General features: G+C 45.9%; 5 protein-coding genes across 5 annotated transcripts; 3 read left to right on the plus strand and 2 right to left on the minus strand.

Annotated features, from left to right (window-relative positions):
- Positions 1-83: 83 nt before the first annotated feature.
- Asppvi_009897 (uncharacterized protein) lies at positions 84-1443 on the plus strand (the record flags this gene model as incomplete). The annotated part of the gene is made up of 2 exons (XM_043305743.1): positions 84-930; positions 983-1443. 2 exons carry the CDS (start codon positions 84-86, stop codon positions 1441-1443), a joined length of 1308 nt encoding a protein of 435 aa, XP_043161678.1.
- Positions 1444-6149: 4706 nt separating this feature from the next.
- On the plus strand, positions 6150-9790 carry Asppvi_009898 (putative acyl-CoA oxidase; the record flags this gene model as incomplete). Its single annotated transcript, XM_043305744.1, has 2 exons — positions 6150-7145; positions 9413-9790. The coding sequence occupies 2 exons, from the start codon at positions 6150-6152 to the stop codon at positions 9788-9790; spliced, it is 1374 nt and encodes a 457-aa protein (XP_043161679.1).
- Positions 9791-11108: 1318 nt separating this feature from the next.
- Positions 11109-12214, plus strand: Asppvi_009899 (glycosyltransferase family 8 protein; the record flags this gene model as incomplete). The annotated part of the gene is made up of 3 exons (XM_043305745.1): positions 11109-11154; positions 11220-11655; positions 11722-12214. 3 exons carry the CDS (start codon positions 11109-11111, stop codon positions 12212-12214), a joined length of 975 nt encoding a protein of 324 aa, XP_043161680.1.
- A 731-nt stretch (positions 12215-12945) lies between these two features.
- Positions 12946-13631, minus strand: Asppvi_009900 (uncharacterized protein; the record flags this gene model as incomplete). The annotated part of the gene is made up of 2 exons (XM_043305746.1): positions 12946-13277; positions 13340-13631. The coding sequence occupies 2 exons, from the start codon at positions 13629-13631 to the stop codon at positions 12946-12948; spliced, it is 624 nt and encodes a 207-aa protein (XP_043161681.1).
- Positions 13632-14186: 555 nt separating this feature from the next.
- Asppvi_009901 (alpha/beta hydrolase family protein) lies at positions 14187-15536 on the minus strand (the record flags this gene model as incomplete). The annotated part of the gene is made up of 1 exon (XM_043305747.1): positions 14187-15536. The coding sequence occupies one exon, from the start codon at positions 15534-15536 to the stop codon at positions 14187-14189; it is 1350 nt and encodes a 449-aa protein (XP_043161682.1).
- Between the last annotated feature and the right edge of the window lie 2482 nt (positions 15537-18018).

Consider the following 18018-nt stretch of genomic DNA (forward strand, 5'->3'; position numbering starts at 1 on the left):
TAACTCAACTGTCCGATCCGACAAATCTATTGTTGCACTTTGTTGATTACCCTATCCCATCACCCTAAATATCATCAGGAACAATGCCTCCCAAACCTAGCATTTTCTCCATCAAGTCGTTTAAGTATGTGGATGTTTGTCAGTCGCAGTCGAGCGCGAGCCTCTGCGATCTGAAAGTAGGAAAAGTCCGCGTCGATTGTTGCTTTCTTTTGTCCAAGATGCAATGGGGCCAGCTTGATGGCAAGGACTCTGGTTTGATGTACCTGGATTTGACCTTTCATCAACCCTCCGACTGTAAGCTCGCCCAAGCAACCATTACCATGAACGTTCATGATCTCCAGGACTCTCCGGGGAGAGACACTCTCACGCGAGGCGCCCGTCCGGACCTTGAAATAACAGAGTTCTTTGGCCCTCGGATTCTAAGTGGCGAGAAACGAGAACGACAAGTATCCAAGAGCTTCGAGGTTCATCCCAAGATCGGAGCCGCCGCATTCAGTGCTGAGGGGATCGGACTGTCAGCCAGGACAGAGGCTAGCTATTCTTCGCGATGGATGTTCACTGGTACACGATTCGCGATCGCCGACCCAACTAATTATGGAACTTCTCGATCCAGTCAGTATCGACAGCTCGTTTGGCACCTGGAAGAAAACGACTTGGAACAACAGGCCGTTCACCACTCCATCGTCCATACTGCACTTGCATTCCATCATGGCTGCGAGCCATTCTATCTCGATCTTCAGATTCAGATCAAGATGCGGCGGTGGCATCGTCGACTCATGCAGAACCTGACTTGTCCGCCACAGGGCCGAAAGTCATGCACCCGAGCTAAAATTGAGCCGCCCATGACAGCGGCAGCAGACACTAGATTTCCACAACTGGCCAGAAACCTGGACCAAGCCATGACCGAGGCAAACCTGCACCCGGTGACTGGTAAGTCAGACCCCGCGCATGTTGAAAGCCCTCCATTGAACCAGTCATCCAGAGGTACCGGACCCCAAACCCGCCAGCCTTGCACATGGTGCCAAGGGCTGCGAGGATGATGAGGAAGGAACTATTACCAGTTGTCGCCCTAGCGAACCTCTAATTGAGCTGGCGCGACTGCTCACTGGACAAGAACAGCATAAGCTATGGACAGAGACCTCATCAACGACCAATGCCGGACAAACGGCACATAGCTCAACGTCTACCTTGGTCGGTTCAGAGATACTCGACGAGCCCGTTGAGCGAACAGAGACAAAGGATGCTATGACCGGGCCTAGTGGACCCCTTCCTTTGAAACAAGCTAGGCAAGTCGAGACGGACACTACACTCCAGGATGAACTGGCTTGTTTGCTTTTTATTGTATGCCAGACATCACGACTTCTCGCAGCGGCCATAGGATCGTTGATACTGGGTCTTGGTAAGATACAAGCAGCTCTTACTGGAGAAGGAAAATTGAATTGACAGGTACCGCGTACATGGAATTCTATCTGTATGAGCTTCACCATCATTGTCCTCAGTGCTAGTCGTTGATACCATTGGGGGAGCCTAAAAGATAAAGAAGTCTTTACGAAGTGTACTTATGAACATATATAGACTGCCTATTGGTATATTACTCCTCATCCTCTCCGTTCTATTGTAGCCACTCTCTAAGGAAACCAGAATATATCGAATTAGGTCTCTCAGAGGCAACATCATCAACATCTTTTATGGGCTCGGACTAAGAGGCAGTTGCTTGATCTACCCGAGTATCCGTGTGGAGGCACGGAGTATAGGATTTCTCTACTCGACGCATTCTGTATCGCCAACACCTGTTCCTTCTTTTTGTTATACTTTATTCAGATACCACTCAGATGTATTCATTAGTGGTCGGTATCATCCGTGTCTCTCAGCAATACAGTGCGTCCAACGCGGCCAGTCCGTGGGCATAAGCGCCACCACCCTCTGAGAACGAAGAAACCTCAACAGCTCTTCTGCCGAGACACAATACAAAGCCAATCATATTAAATTCCTATTGATGACCATTCATGGCTAGTTGGAGGTCTAGAGATTACTTCTATTGCCTCTTACGCTTCTCTTTTTTGATGTAGTGGTTAGGTCATGTGGAATAGAGATATACTGTGCCGAATGCCAAAGCCCTCGCACTATCACTCCATCGCTTCATCCTGGGCTACTCATGTGGATTATCCAAATGCCTCTGAAAAGCCATCACATTCTGCTCACAGCGACGGCGATGATAGAGAAGCACTGATACATAAAAAGCGATCCGAACACCTGCATGAAGGTGTCCCATTCAGTGCCAGAGAGCATAATCATCGCCATTCAGTCCATCCTCATAGTCTCACTTTTCCTCTTCGCTATCGGAGTCCACTGCCATGGGCGGCATGGAAGGGGTATGAGGCAGTGGTGAACACACAAATAGGTAGCTACATAGTCCTGTAAGATAAGATATCTTCCGTCTGAAGGTTACTTTTAATTACTCTAATTAATTTTTCAGTAACCATATCCACAGCCATCTTGCCTATACTAGGAGAGCTAGCTCAGTACCCAGATGCTCCGTCAATATAGGATAATGCTTAAGGCCATATATTTATGTGCTTTATCCAGCCTTCATCTACTAGAGGACCACCTCCAGTGTCATACCATAACCTTGAAGAAAAGTCTCATTCCGCAAACTAGATATTTATTAGGGATTTACAAGTCTATATTATTATCCACTACCTAGAAAGCCTAATCAGTTGGTAATTCTAGTCATAGGAAATTATTAACTACTACTAACCTTTGGCAATGTAAAGGCAAACATAATAAGCTACTATAGATCCCTAGAACTTTTAAGAACCCTTAGTCAGGGAAATAGACATACCAAGCTACACAGGCTTATGTTTCCACGGGATTTCCACGGGAGTCTCTCTATATAATAGTCTATGTCCATGAGATCACCTTCATCCTTGTGTGCAGTGGTGCAGTACAGTATGGAACTAAGACAGACATAAGAAAGAGCTAACTTAGTATAGGATGCAAGAATTAGAACATTCCAAAAATAGTAAGATTCACATTAACACTGTTCCTAAATAGTGTGTAAAGTTCAAATTTACTCCATTGTCTCAGGGTACCTTCCATACACTTGCATAACAGTATCGCCATATAATGGGAAGGAACCATTTATAGAACTTAACCTTAAACCAACACTTTTCAAGTCCAGACTATTTCCTCCTATTAATACCAGGTACATCCCTATAAATTTTAGTTTTAACTTTCCTCCTCTCCTACAAAGTAAGGAAGAAGGATTAGTTAGGATGGGTAAGTAGAAGTAAGTCCTTCTAGAAATATCTAGTAGGGCTGGAATGGTTAAGGTAATAGGGATAACAGGCAATGGCATTTATCCATGATTGAAGTAAAGAATATATTAGTTATAGGTAAAGGACACTAGGATTTAGATTAAAGGCGCTTAGATATAGTTAGGTAGATGATCCAGGAAAGGAGATATTTACAGGGGGAGCATCTACTAGACAGTAGACTATATTAACAAGCTTAGACCTCCATTTACAGCTCATAGTAAAGAACCTATTAGACTTAGAGGCTGCTATTCTGTCTTTAAACAGAAGCCTAATCCATAATGTTAAATTACCCTAGGCATTATTTACTAGGTAGAGACTAGAACTTCTTTCACTGTTTTGTGGTTAAACGATTGCGCGCCTTTAACGGAAGAAGGCATCTCCAGAAGTGATGTGCGTCTTATGTATGATCCTTGAAACATGCTCAACCCAAGCCAACGAACTTCGATATGCTCTTCAAATTTGTCCCGCATATTTTTCTAGACTCTTCTAAAAAGTAGCGTACGGCCTTCCCCTATGCGTCCGTGACGTGACGTAACGAAGGATATTCTACTCTGATCCATCTAGATCAAATACCTTTCAGTCCTCCCTATCATCTTTGACTGCTGGATATGGCTCCTTTCTACGTGTAGTGACGTCATGTGTAGACATGATGACAATCGTCTATAGGAAATGCTCCCATTAACATGTCTCTGTTCTCCTTAGACTAGTCTAGATGGTCGTGATCGCTGGTGCACGTCACCGTTTTCTTTTTGGCCCGATAGCTCAACTTTCGATTGAGTGCCTCATGGAGCGGAGCTATTAGGCGACTTGTCTTATATTCTACGTAGGTCTTTATGCAACCTTGAAGAATGCCAGATAGCAAAGCCAGACAAGTCGCAGTAGAACTAGCAACGGAGTCCTGCCCATCATCCTGAACCTATTATTGTTCCTTTAATATCAACATCTAACGGATCTAATGCCCACCTGATCAACTACAATACCTTTGCCACAAGCGTGGTCTGAGTGCTTGTGATATCTTTTACATCACTACGCACTTGTTCATTTTGTGGGGAAATTGTGGCATAAACGACTTAATAATCGGTAAGCGTAGGTGGATAAAGTTAGTCCTTCATGGAACTAGGGATGAGGTACCATGAAATGTCACTTAAGGTTTTGCTGTTGTTTAAAAAGAAAAATAGTTACATCACAGTTAACTTCGAAGTTCTTATAATGTCATCTAATCATTCCTTTCAGGCTAGGCTTGAGACTCTGTCTGCTTGGCTCAGGTGTAAATAGAAATCAGGTACTCCAGGTGAAGGGTATGAGAATAGTTTCAATAGTACTACTGCCTACAACTTTAGTCTTAGGAATGGCCCAAGGACTGCTGAGGCCTAACCGCCACTCAAGCCTATGTGCTTCACGAGTTATAGAGGCTTGGAGAACTCTTATTTTAGGTTAATAGAGATCTCCTGATCTCCCACTTATGAGTCACTGGGGTTGGGGTTCGCTTCTTAACCTAGATGTCATCGAGCCCCACACTGTAGCTTAGCTCCCAATCACCTATGGATCGACCATATATGGCAGTCCGGAATAGTTATATGTCCTCATTGCCCATGCATGTATGTATGCATTTAGTAAAGTTAATATTTCTGTAATTCGCCGCAGGAGTGCAGCTGTCTGGTGTTTGGCCGTTTGCAGTAAATTAGTATACAGAGTTTAGAAGATCTGAACATGTCTGCATGACCGAGGTGAATACGTCATGCGATGTAGCGTGATCTATCCCCCAACCCCAAGCGACAGCGGATAACTCTTTATCTAGCGTCAATGATTAAACGTTGTAATTGAGAGACCGACTTTACAGTAATGGTTGTTTATTTCGGCTTGACACTTCTGGGCCTCCAGGTTTGTGTGTAGAGTCGAAATTTAGGAATCTGGCCCATTTTATATGCAATGAGACGGAGCTGCACAGGTCCAGGGCTTACTAAAGTCCCCAAGAAAGCCAAGGGAGAACTCCGTCCTGTACCGGCCAAAGCCAATTCCAAATGGCCGAGTGAGCGAACCTTAATAATAGATCGGGTAAAGTGCTATACCTAAGTGAATGTATTAATATCATGATTTTTGCTACGGCAGCTTCTATACGATCATTCGGAGGATGCGGCAGCCGAGCTTAGAGGGAGTGGTGATGGCAGTCGTGCTCCGCCATGGTCCTGAAAGTGGCCAATGCTACTTGTGGACGGGACCTAGAATCTTTGATGTCTAGATGAACGCCGAATCAGGGCTCGTTACGCCTTTCAGTCCATTTAATTTCACGGCTTGTTTCACATTTAGACCGTCGAATTCCCACATGCACTTGGTCTGGGCAACTGAGAGTTTTGGAACGCTCTCGGCTGTTATCGATCAAGAAGCAGCTTTAATCGACCTGCTTGGATAGTAACTTAACTCTTTCTTGTTTGGACAATGGTTTGGACTCTATTGAAATGGTGGGCTGATCATTTATATGTAAGAGAAGCATAGTCCCAAGTAAGACGACAACGGAAGGCATATGTTGGATACTGAGCATCCGAGGAAACCCATAGAACTTCTGCTACACTGAACCATTGAAGGTAGGGTGTGACAGTGAAGTCGACCGTTCTAGACCCAACAGCTTGTAATAATGAGGTGATTTGAGAAAAGCTGACACGTAAGTGTGCAGAGATGACCATCTCTTTGAAGTCCTTTGCCTGAGTGCTGGTCACACCTATAAAAGCTTATCCAATTCCTATCCTGAATCCTACATCTCCTCGTATGAGATTAAACACTGGGACTGAGTAAGATTTGAACCACTTTTATCACCGTCGCTTTTCTAGGACCAGAATGCCCGTCAACGACTACGGCGTTTGGAAGGGGATGCCCGTTCATTATGAGTATGAAGACCGTTACGAAGACCCAAAGTCCCCACATCTATCGCTCTACTACCATGATAACCACGAGATGGAGCCACAATTTGACCGCCAGTTTCGTCAGAAACACAAACACAAACCTCCAAATAAGTCTAGGCCGAAGGAAATTCCTGGGCTCTTCCGCGCTGCGATCAATATCAAATCTGTTGATCGGGATTCTCGACTTGCTTACTGGGTGAATTATAACATCGTTGAGCACCCAATTGTCCAAAAGCTAGCCGACCTGGATTTCGGCTTTCACTCTCTCGAGGAGCTTGATGGCCAAGGACTAGACTATATCCGATCTGGCCTGTTTGATACTAAGAGTGGTCGTGTGCTTCCCCATGACATTCCCGGCCCAAACAATGATATTATTGATGTCTTGGTGCCTGAAATCCAGCAATCAATTGAGAAACAGGCAGATATTTACATTTTTGGCTCCTGTTTCAATACAAGAAATGGAATGCACAATGTGCACATGAACCAGGGCAACATAGAGAAATTCCGTCAAGATGATGGAATTTTCCAGGATGGAGGCCTTCTCATCCATTATAAGGACACCGGTCTATGGACTGGGCTTTTTCTCGCTTTTGCATCACAAGCTATGCACACTGACAACAGGACCGGTCATGCTATATCGCCACTGACATGGGGCGCATTCCTACCCAAAGAACTCACTGAGAATTCAGTTGCTATCAAGGAAGCATTTATCAAAAAGCGGAAATCAGTCACTCTTGCGAACCTTACAAGCCACAAGGTATCCCTGACATCGTGGCAACTGCATAACTCAGCTGGTCAAGTTCAAGGGCTTCCTGGTGATGCAGCTTTGAACTCCATGGCTACCAGAAGCTTTGAAGTACCAAATCTCCCACTCTCAGACGACGGTGACACTATTACTCTTCTTAATGAACATGGGTTGAAGGTTGATGGCGTGAGTTATAACTCTCAGCAAGGAAAGAAAGAAGGCCGACCGATCGTTTTTGCGCACTAGGCTTAGCAAACCCGAAAAGTTTTTGCTGCCAGTGTCATTTCTCTTGGAACCACAGAAGCTGCGTTACACCAGAAATAAAGTCAAAAACTAGCAGGACAAAGGAGAAATGCAGTGGGCAAGAGAGATTAACAAACTAAACCAAGATGAAACCATTATTTTGTCGACTTGCTTTATCGTTCTGTATCTAATATGTCCGATTTCTGTGGTAGCTAATGGCGTGTTGAGCTGCGTGAATACTAAGAGTTGAAGGGAAATCACTGCCCTGAGTTATTGATGCTTGCTCTAGTAGACTAATAAGCCTATGTTGCTGTATGATATAATGTAATTCCCAGGCGGGCCACCACCTTTTATATTCCATGTAAAATAGCACTTTTTTAAGGCTTTAATATCTCAATTCTCAACACCCAAGTATCTACAGGGGCCAAATTTAGACATGTGGTTATAGCAGAGTCATGTAGAATTATGTCTATATAGCTGCGGCCTCCTAGTGTATATCTATATATTCAGGTAACGTAAATTACATCTATTACATCTATATGTACTTTTGGTAACGTTAACTTTTTAGGTATATAGAGAGAGGTGTAGTAGTTTGTCTTACTTTTATATATATTCTTCTGTAGCATCTAAGAGAGTGTGTGAAGGCCTATCTTCCCTTGCTGGTGTACTTGCTCTACCTCTTCCATGGCCTTTAGAAGAGGCATTCCTGTGGCTTGCCTTTTAGAGATTTCATTAATAATTACTTTCCTGAGGCAGAATTTGACCTGCTTGTGCTGTAAAGGATGCAGGCTGTGCTATATGTATCTTCTACAGAGTTGTACAAATCGACAACAATCAGCAATCAGCAAGGTCTATATTAACCAAGCAGCACAGCTAAGTGCAACGAAATGTACTTTAAGAATGTCAGAGAATATCACATAGTCAGTCTCCAATCGGCCATCCGCGTATCATGAGCATGTATTACGCCATACAGGAGAATAGTTGTCTACTCTCCACACCAGTTTCCCGAATCACAGGCGAAAAATGATAGCTCATCAGAGACCATTCATTCCGAGGACCGAGCTGCACTGTTCACCTTGGTACTGCTCAGCCGGCTCAAATCCCTGGATTGAACTTGAGATTATCATGTTGAAATAAAATTTAGGAATAGCTGTCGTATATGACCACATGAACAGGCTACAATGGTAGAGAGGGCCATAATGATGAAGCTTGGCAGATGCTATTTCTGCAGTCTGGGTGATGCGGGTGTTTCAGTGTCCATAGGTACTTTGTACAAACTTTGGCCAGGCTTATATATAGGAAACATAATAGTAATCCATTTTGAATATAGTGGATTGCCAGTAAATTAAATGAGAATAGATATAGTCTAATATTATGGCTTCATAACTCTCTTGCTAGCTATAGATCTTTCACTGCAAATATGAAGATATTACTACACTAAAAAAGATAAGAATTGTCATCCACAAAATATTATAAAGAGAAAGTAGATTATATGGTTGCGCTTTTTCAGTAAACCAAAAGGGCTGTTTAATATAGACCTCATCTCTCTTCTTATATAAGCGCCCTCATAAACAAAGTTGTACATAATATATTACCTATATAAAGCGGCAGACCCTACCGTTTGATTGATTGATCTCATTTACCCTGACCTCTCGCAAAAAGAGCGATATGCACGCTACCATAACTATATATATCTGAGTACGTACATGTAGACCCAAGACCCTGCTAAATGCAGGCCCCAATTCACTCCGTAACTTCCTTTGAATATCCCTTAAATTTCAACAGTCCATCAACACGTGGGGGACTATTTCTGGTGCGCCGCACATGCACTGGTCGTCGTCGCGGAAGCCAAAGGTCTTGGCGTAGGTGGATAACCAAATGTGGCATGTACGTAGCTGTGTTAACAGGACGCCCTGTTTCTAGGTAGGCTCCCATACAGCCTTCTCGTGTAGGTTGCTGGCAGGGTGCGGTCGATCTTCTGTAGGTGACAGCCTTTGTTGGATGAATTCCATTCCTGCTTCCACTGGTTGAGGATATTGCCGCGGAGGCGGGCATTCTCCCTGGAGAATAGCGGGCGGAAGGGACATCAGGGTCCTTGCCATACGTACGTTTCCTGCTGTCTCCTCTTGATTTTAGGTCTTGAGCTTAGTGCTAACGTGGATAACCACATTGCAGGACTCGCATGCGAGCTACTGATCGGCCGCTACCAGCTCCCGTCCCCCAAAGGTCCCAACAGCCCCGTTGCTCGGCACGAAGCCGCATTGTTGACAGAGGCAAAAAATCATCTGATAGAATTTGGCGGCATGCGTCGAAGCGAAGACTTTAACCGCAATATCCTCCCGCTCTCGCGTCCACTGATCCAGGCCATCGGTCATCGAATGGCGTTAGAAGCAGCGAAGGGGACAAACATTGACTCCAAGCTTCGCGCTCTCTACGAAAGCGGTGTTATTCTGGAAGATTCCGCATGGTACACGGAGCAGGGAGGCATCAGCCGGAGAGCCCAGAGGGAGATGGAAGCCCAAGCTGCCGATGCATTACTCCCAAACCTAGAAAAGCTGGTATATGAAACAGGAGCGGCCATACAGTAGTGCACCCATGGCTTCAGACCGGCTATGGAACACATTTGTGTCCGAGCTGGAGGCTTTTTCTGGGGAAGCCTCTTTTGTCATTCGTGCTTCTTCTATTCGGTCAAGAAGCCTATAGAGTGAAGTGGACAGATGCCGACAGAAGGTGCACTGCGTGGAATAGGATCCCCTGGCGTGTACCTTAGTAGAACTTTCAGTATTGAGAATACGCTTTAATTTCAGTATACCTTATCTGTTTTCATATAGGCAATGTGAATGCTTCATAGGAATAACCGACCTGAAGACGCTGCGACAGGACAGAGGCGGACTGAGCAAAAGCCGAATAACAATTATATTTCAGGTCTGAAAAGTCCAGACGAGCTAATCATTTTGCTCATAAAACTCTGGAAGGTTGGCCTGCTCTTAGCACCACTATCATTGAATTTGCTCCTGTAGAAGGGTTGTAGACAATTAAAAGTGCGCGGAGACGCCGGAGAGTCTTTGAAAGTCTTCCAATTTTGATCTGGCCTACTGACGCTAAGAGATGAAGGCGATCTGCACATGGAGTGCATCGAGCTGCCGGAACAAGCATCCATCCATAGGATGGTTCGGCTTAAATCACTAGCAGAAAAGCGTCGGCCGGGAGTAGATGAGGCTGGCTGAACCTGGGCAAACACACAGTTACTCCAAGTCCCGCGGGGTGTTGCTGTAAATCACTATTTTCTCCCGGAAAACTTTTTTAAGCCACAAATGACCAGATCTGAATAGTACAGTGTACTACAGAAACACGAGGACAAGAGTCAGGTACGTGTGGCATGTAACCTCCAATCTGCTTACTTTTTCCCAGTCAACTCCGCGGAAGGAGAATTTTGGCCTCAGGAATCAGGAGTTGCAGAAATCTCCCGTCGTACTCGGCATTTAACGTCAGTCGCATGCATGTAAGAAAACGTACTTTTATGTCTCTGCATTTTTCTGGGTTTGAGCTTGTATACCTTCAGCAGTCTAGTTAGAAGCCACCTAACGTAGAGCTAAACTGCGTACATCTACTCCCCTAATAGTAAAGTCCTCCGCATGAGGCAACTGGCTATTCCCGAGTGGGACTCTCCCATATGGTCCGTAACGGTACGCATGCTTCTGAGTAATACTAATCATAGATAACAGATACGCAGTCGCGCAACCGAGTCTAGAAATGGTGTTATCAATCAGCTCCGAGCCTCCGACCGAACCCCCTCGGGTTGTTCCGCTCCGACCACCCGCGATTATGCGATTGATAAATCATTATCGCCACCCCTGATCTGGCGTCACTTAACCAGCCTGTCTGCCTCTGCAGCGTTGTTACACTATGCGCTGCAATAATGGTGCCAGTCGCGCCATTGGCGCGACAAAAGGTACGCACAAAGCAAATCGTGCTGTCCGTCCATTGAAAAGAAGATAACCGGCTCATTCCGCGCAGTATGGGCGACCTTGATCACCAACGCAAACTACCTCCCGGGCGTCTTCACCCTCCAGTACTCGCTACGAAAAGCTGGGTCGAAGTACCCGCTCGTCGTGCTCTACACGGACTCATTCCCCGCTGAAGGACATGCCGCGGTCAACGCCCGCGGACTGCCGAAGCAGCGCGTCCCGCATCTCCTGCCTACCCTTCCGAAAGAATATACCAATGATCCTCGATTCCATGATACGTGGACGAAGCTTACCGCGTTCTCGCTAGTGGATTATGAACGCGTGGTGCTACTGGACAGCGACATGGTGGTCATGCAAAACATGGATGAATTGATGGATATGGAGCTGGATGCGCCGGAGCTAGGAGGGAGGGGAAATCGGGTGTTTGCGGCTAGTCACGCTTGTGTCTGCAATCCGTTGAAGAAACCCCATTATCCGAAGGACTGGTATGTCCATTTGTCCCAAGAGATTCAATGAATGTTTGGAGCCGGATTGACAGAAGGCTTGTGCAGGATCCCGGCGAACTGCGCGTTTACATCACAGCATGCCACTCCCGACAAGGCCCAGATAGTCGGAGCCCCGTCAGACCGTGGACTTGGACTCTGCAACTCGGGCCTTCTCGTCATCAATCCGTCGAAAGGAGTCTATGATAAGATTCTCGACCAGCTCAACTCCCCCGCGACGCTGAATTACACCTTCCCTGACCAAGATCTTCTCTCCGATGTCTTCCGTGGCCGATGGGTCGGCATACCGTACATATATAATGCGCTCAAGACATTACGGCGCAAGGGAGTCCACGATGCTATCTGGCGGGATGATAAGGTCAAAATCGTCCACTATATTCTCAGCCCGAAGCCGTGGGATGAGGTTGACAGCGCTGCGGAGGGTCAAGGGATGGGGAAAACGCGGACGGCGAGTCTGGACMCTACACATGAGTGGTGGTGGCGGGTCACGGATGAAAGACGCGAGGACGAGAAGAAGAGGGGTGTGGCTGATATGTTCTAGTGCTGAGATACCCGTTTATTTCCATACGATAGAGTAATTATAGATTAAGTTCCATTGTGCATTATCTGGTCGGCCATTTGACTTGTCTTCGCGAGTCAGCAATGTGGCATATCTACGCTCCGAAGAAGATACCTAAACTTGCCTCAGTTTGTCAAGCAGGGGATTTGATGTCCTATGTGATGGGATTTTGCGGGTCTAAACTTCGTTCTATACAGTAAGGTTCTCGATGTCGCATGGACTCTAGATCCAGACAATCGGAAAAAGGACCTTCTTCACCTCTTTCGCTGACTTCGCAGGCATGCTGATCAATGATCCATCAAATTCATGAGATATGTCAAGGCTGACGCTCCGTCTGCAGAGCCGCGAGCCCAGCCAACAACAATATTCAGAGTTTAATGTGATGCTTCTTCGGGACAATGAGGTGCTTCAATGCTGCAGAGAGCAGTTATTCTTAAGAATCATTAACCAGTACAGCAACACAGTAGTTCTCGGTTGCTTCTTTCCTTGGCCTCGAATCACTGCGTCAATGCGGGAGCCATCTGAAAGTTCAATCCTAAGTGGGGCAGTAAGTGTAATCTGAGAGAAATTGGGCGCGTTTCTCGCTGTGAAGAGGCTGTGGAGTCATTTCCGCCGGACACTTTGGATTCCTCCCTGAATTCGCTGAGTTCAAAGCCCCTCAAACGGTTCTGAACGTCCTGGAGAATTGGCTGAATGAGGGGAACCAGACTACATCAATGCAGCGCAAGTACATCACGTACCTCCGTGAGATAGCTGTGCGGCGGGTCGGGCATATATGTTTCTACAGCTGTACTATCACAGTAACTCACAGTCGAGGTGTTTCGTAGTATGTTTGTAAGTTGCATAAGACTGACGTTGGGAACAGAGATCGCTGGGAGAGGCGGAAGCTGACCACCGGCATGAAGCTGTTGGATCGAAAGACCCAGACGGAGGGCGTCACAGACGTCTGAACAATGTTTGTGACCATCGCGTAGGTCGGTGATCAATTCGTAGGACATGTCAAGTGCAGACTTGACGCCATCCCGACGGTGCTCCTCAATCTTATCTAAGGTATATTGGTAGTTAGAAGAATAGTCCTTCCTCAAATTTTGCATGTCAATGGCATACCCAAAATTCGTTTTGGAATCGGTAGGTCGCCCGGGTCGACCCGCTGTTGGCTCTGGGTTGCTGCGATTTTTGTTGCTGAAGTAAAAGCCCAAGGTCGTTGAAAGACCCGAGAAATGAAGATCCACATGACGATGTCCTTGCCATATGTAGACGGCATGCTTCCGACCAATTTGTCCATCCATATTTCGGCCATCACGTCCAAGGCTTCATGGCACTCGTAATAATCCACGAGTACCGCAATCTCAGCCAGCTTGTTCAGAGTGACTGCGGGGGACCTTGCTACCGCATCCATGGATGATATTCATGGGGATCAGCATAGCATCTACATCCTCGCATTCTGACGGAATCTCGAAACGTTTCCCAGCGGCAAGTCTTCGAGCTTCCTTCCAAGGGTCACTAAACATTCGTCTGTATACGGGAGATGCAAGCTTTAGATGTTTGGAAGATATTATCATGTGTACTCGTTGATCCTTCTCGGAATTATTTGACTCTTCGTGCTCGGAAGGGCCCGCTTTCCTTATTCCATTTCGTGGGAGGAGACAGAGGTTACTTTGTTGGGGTTTCTAGTGAATTCAGGACGACGCCCGTCCTTATAGCCTGCGATACGGTGCTGGCAAGTCTCTAGATAATAGCGGTGATCATCTTCCTATAGGATCGTCGTCGTGCAATTTGGATTAACTAACTGCCTATCCTCAGGAGGCAATGAGCGACTCGTTTCGCAACCTAATCATGCACGATGCTGACGCTCGCACTTTTTTGAAGTACTAACTTGATGGCAAACGGATAACAGAAATGAGGTGCAAGAGCAATTTGCAAGCGGAACGGCTTGAGTTTTAGCGAGACTGTATCATTTCACAGCATCGAGCAAAATACTCCTCGTCTCCATGACGCATTTGTGGGAGTATGGCACTCCCATAAACTTGTTGTCAAGCCATTCTAGCCATTCTGGAGCTGAGGCTGCGACTGAATCATCATGATCAAGGCCCGAGTATAAACTCAGGTGGATGGTGTTGCCGACCTTGCAGGCATATTCATACGCCTCCTTTGTAGCAGTAACATTCACAACCTCGTCATCGATTGATTGAATAACGAGAAGTTCCTTATACCCCTTTCTTCCAGTAGCCGCGCCGTACTCGTTCTGGAATGCGATAAAAGCTTCATGATTGTGTTGAGTAATAGCGGGCGTCAAGTCCACAACGCCATGGTCTGGGAGGTCCCCATTTAATTCAGCTTGAGCGGTGTCGCAAAGCTGAAGTTCATAGATAAGGGGATAACGGGCTGTGGCCTCTGGGGTCAAAATGATCGGCTGGATGGGGAACATCAGGGCCTGGAATATATTCACAATCAAGGTAGCAAAGCCCCATGATACATTGAGCGGCACAGCTGTGAGAAGATCATTCAGTCTGGAACTAGGAGCGATCGCAACACTTCCGAGGTAATTGCCGCTTTCCGTAGTGGCGACACGGGGGTTCTCACTCAATCCCCAGACAGCTCCAGCTCCCTGGGAATGACCAACAGCGGCCCATCCATCGGTAAAAACTCCTGGAAAGGCCTTGCGAGCAGCAACGACCGAGAAGTAGACGTCCTCGGAGTTGAGGACTGGATTGCCGTACTTATGGGAAGTGTAGTAGTTCCCCAGGCCCGCATAATCTGTTGCGACCACAGCATACCCGGGGCCTGTGAGGAGCTGCCAGCTATGATAATCGAATCCGTTGTAAGATGAAGATGCAGCGCAGGCAGGTACAACTCCAATGGTTCCATGGGCATATGCGACCAGACGGGTTTTCTGTCCCGGAACCTTCGCGTAGGGAAGTGCAATAAAGGCAGTCGCCGGTACCTTTGATCCACCAACTCCCACAGATGTGTACTGCATATACCATAGTGACGTCCCAGGGGGGATATCATATGCAGATGCATTCTGCTGCTGGAGCTTCAACAAGTCCCCAGGCCGTGACTCGAAGAAGTTGGCCGCAGTCTCGTAGAATTCATAGTCGTAGGGAACATTACCAAACACCTCACGATCTAATTCTTCATATCGTTGTAGGTTTTGCTGGCAGAGCGGGCCACAATTATGCTCCTCGGCTTGGGCTTCAGTGAAGTTGAGATCGTTGGGCCGAACAGGTGGAACAGGTCTTTGAGCTTCTATGCTTGAAACAAATAACATCAAAACCAGAGACAAGCAATTTGAGGACTTCATATTGGCGAAAAGCGTACACCGTAGAGTCAAAATGTGATGGTCTCAACCTCAGTGTCATTCAGCGAAGAAAAGCAGCGTTACAGCAAGACAAAGAAACAGAATCTGAAAGCGCAATAGTTTTATATGTAATGGCAATCATCTAATAAGGAGCTATCCCCTGTTTACGCACTCAGAAGAATGAGGCATTTTTGACAATGTACTCTTTTTGTGAAACGCTGGTTATAGTTCCCATTCCCATGCCGACAATTAAGAAAAGATATGCAATAAGATAGGGTAGACTTATTTTCTAGTGGGTTATTCAAGGGCTTTGGAATCCAGGGTGTATAACGTATTATCCAGGCGAGTCGGCCAAACACCATATTAAATGATAAAATACGACTTCATAGCTTAACAGCAATATCTACTTTAGATGAGTTATTTAAAGACATATGGTCTAAATAGCACTCCTGGCCTACTATTTCAATGTAGAAGAATTACTACAAGTCTGTCTGAATTACAGATATTTTATGGTAATGTAATGAAATAATACTCTGAATACGTACTCTGAATCCTGAATCTTTTGTTATATTACTGTATTCTTTGTGCCTAGTAAAGCAGATATGTTAAAATTTGAGGAAAAATTAATTAGCTTTGTGGTCGACATGTGGAGGAATGAAAATATCGCATTTAATGTTTGATTGATTGATTGATTTCTCAGGATTTTCAGGGCCTTAGATCGCATGCAGGGCCCCTAACTAGTGTGCGCTGCAACGTCGGATATGCCCACTAGATTGGTTTACCGCATGACCGTGGCCCATTGGGCGCATTTGATATGGTGTTTTGGGGTGGCCAGCTCGCTTGGGAATTACGACATGTAGACAAATACTACGTAAGATATCCCAGCAGTATATTTTCATAATACGGTAAACCAGCCCTCCCATTCGCGTCAATTGTTCCCTACGCGCACTCTCAGGACCTTGCGTTAAGATTTCATTCATCGCAACTTGGAGGAGTGTCTACAGTACCACACTGATAATGGAATTCGAATTTCGCTTACCCATGAACTGTGAGAGTATCTAGCTGTAATAGCATCTGCAGCCGGAAACTACTTCAAAGGGCCGCTACAGTCCATAGTTGTACGTGGACTATATTAAATATCACGTGCTACTTAATTGGTTTGGAAACTGGAGTTTGACCCCTTGAGGCATTCCATATAGAGTTGTAAACCTGTCTCCGCTTGCATCTGACAGGTGTCTCGGATAGGTACCGTATCCGAGTAATCCTGAAGCAGCCAATGAACACTCACTGAGCAGCGACTGAGCAGTTCACTAAGTTAAGCTTCAAGAGAAGCATGTTTGACCTACCACGTGATGTACATAAGCTATTCAACCCCGTATGGAGTTTGAGCTTAGACTGAATTACTCAGTGAGCCAACTCCCAACTCTGAGAGGCCTAAGGGGCAGCATCTAATAGAGAAAAGCCCCACCCGGCAGAGAAAATTGCGAAGTCTGTATTGGTATATCGTGAAATGTTTGCCAGAAGCCTAATTTTTAAAACTTTTTACATAGCAGGGATCCGCGTCATTGACAGTGCGTAATAATGGTATGCCTGGTCTATACAGTAGTATCAACTGGAGGCTTGTATCTTAGCTAGGATTCCTTAACTCTAGCAGCAATTTATAAGGGGCATTTTGCAGGGTGCCACAGGTATAAGGGGAGAGCATTCGGAATATTGTATGTTTAACACCAACACATTCCACAACCCAACACATTCCATAATTGTGCAGCCTGTATTAGTATGTGACACCACTGCTCTGGGCGCTTGAGAAAGGCCAGGATGCAACAGTAGAGCTTCTGCTCCAAGCCAATATCGAGAAACTAGGGATCTTAGGCTAGGCAGTTGGCAGTACCAGAATCAGATGGAGATTATAGGGAGCTGCAGCTCGCCACGTAAGAGGTCTGAATGAGTGTTCTTGTCAACTACAGGACTTAGGCGCAGTCTCAAGCTTTTTCGATTATAACCAATCTATACGGTGTTCTTGTGATCTCCTGTCCACATATATACAGCAACCTTTTATGTCAATCTAGGAACACAGGACCTAGTACATGCAGCTTCGATACGCCTGGAACATTCCACATATTTGACCCCGAAGGGGATATAGACCTTGTCTATTCAAACACAGATGACCATATCAAAGCAGAGTCCTGCAGCGAGGACCCTGCAACAGCCGTTCAAACACCTGGGACTAGCGATCAGTCTGCCACAAGTTGAAGACTCGGGTCAATCAAGAGGTAGGATATTTGCAGATTGTTGATTTGTTGTTTCATTGACTGGCTACCTAAGTTCTGGGATAACACGTGACTTGGGTGGTGCTAGGTCGCTTCTACCAATCACTGAGGGATTGCCAACCCGTTTTCTAAGATCGTGAGTATTGCGAGTGAAGCAGGATAGCCCGTCAAGCAGTGGTGCCTGCGAAGCCGTCTGTTTACTATTACTTGTCCTT

Source organism: Aspergillus pseudoviridinutans (genome assembly GCF_018340605.1).
Source record: "Aspergillus pseudoviridinutans IFM 55266 DNA, scaffold_7, whole genome shotgun sequence".
NCBI lineage: Eukaryota > Fungi > Ascomycota > Eurotiomycetes > Eurotiales > Aspergillaceae > Aspergillus > Aspergillus pseudoviridinutans.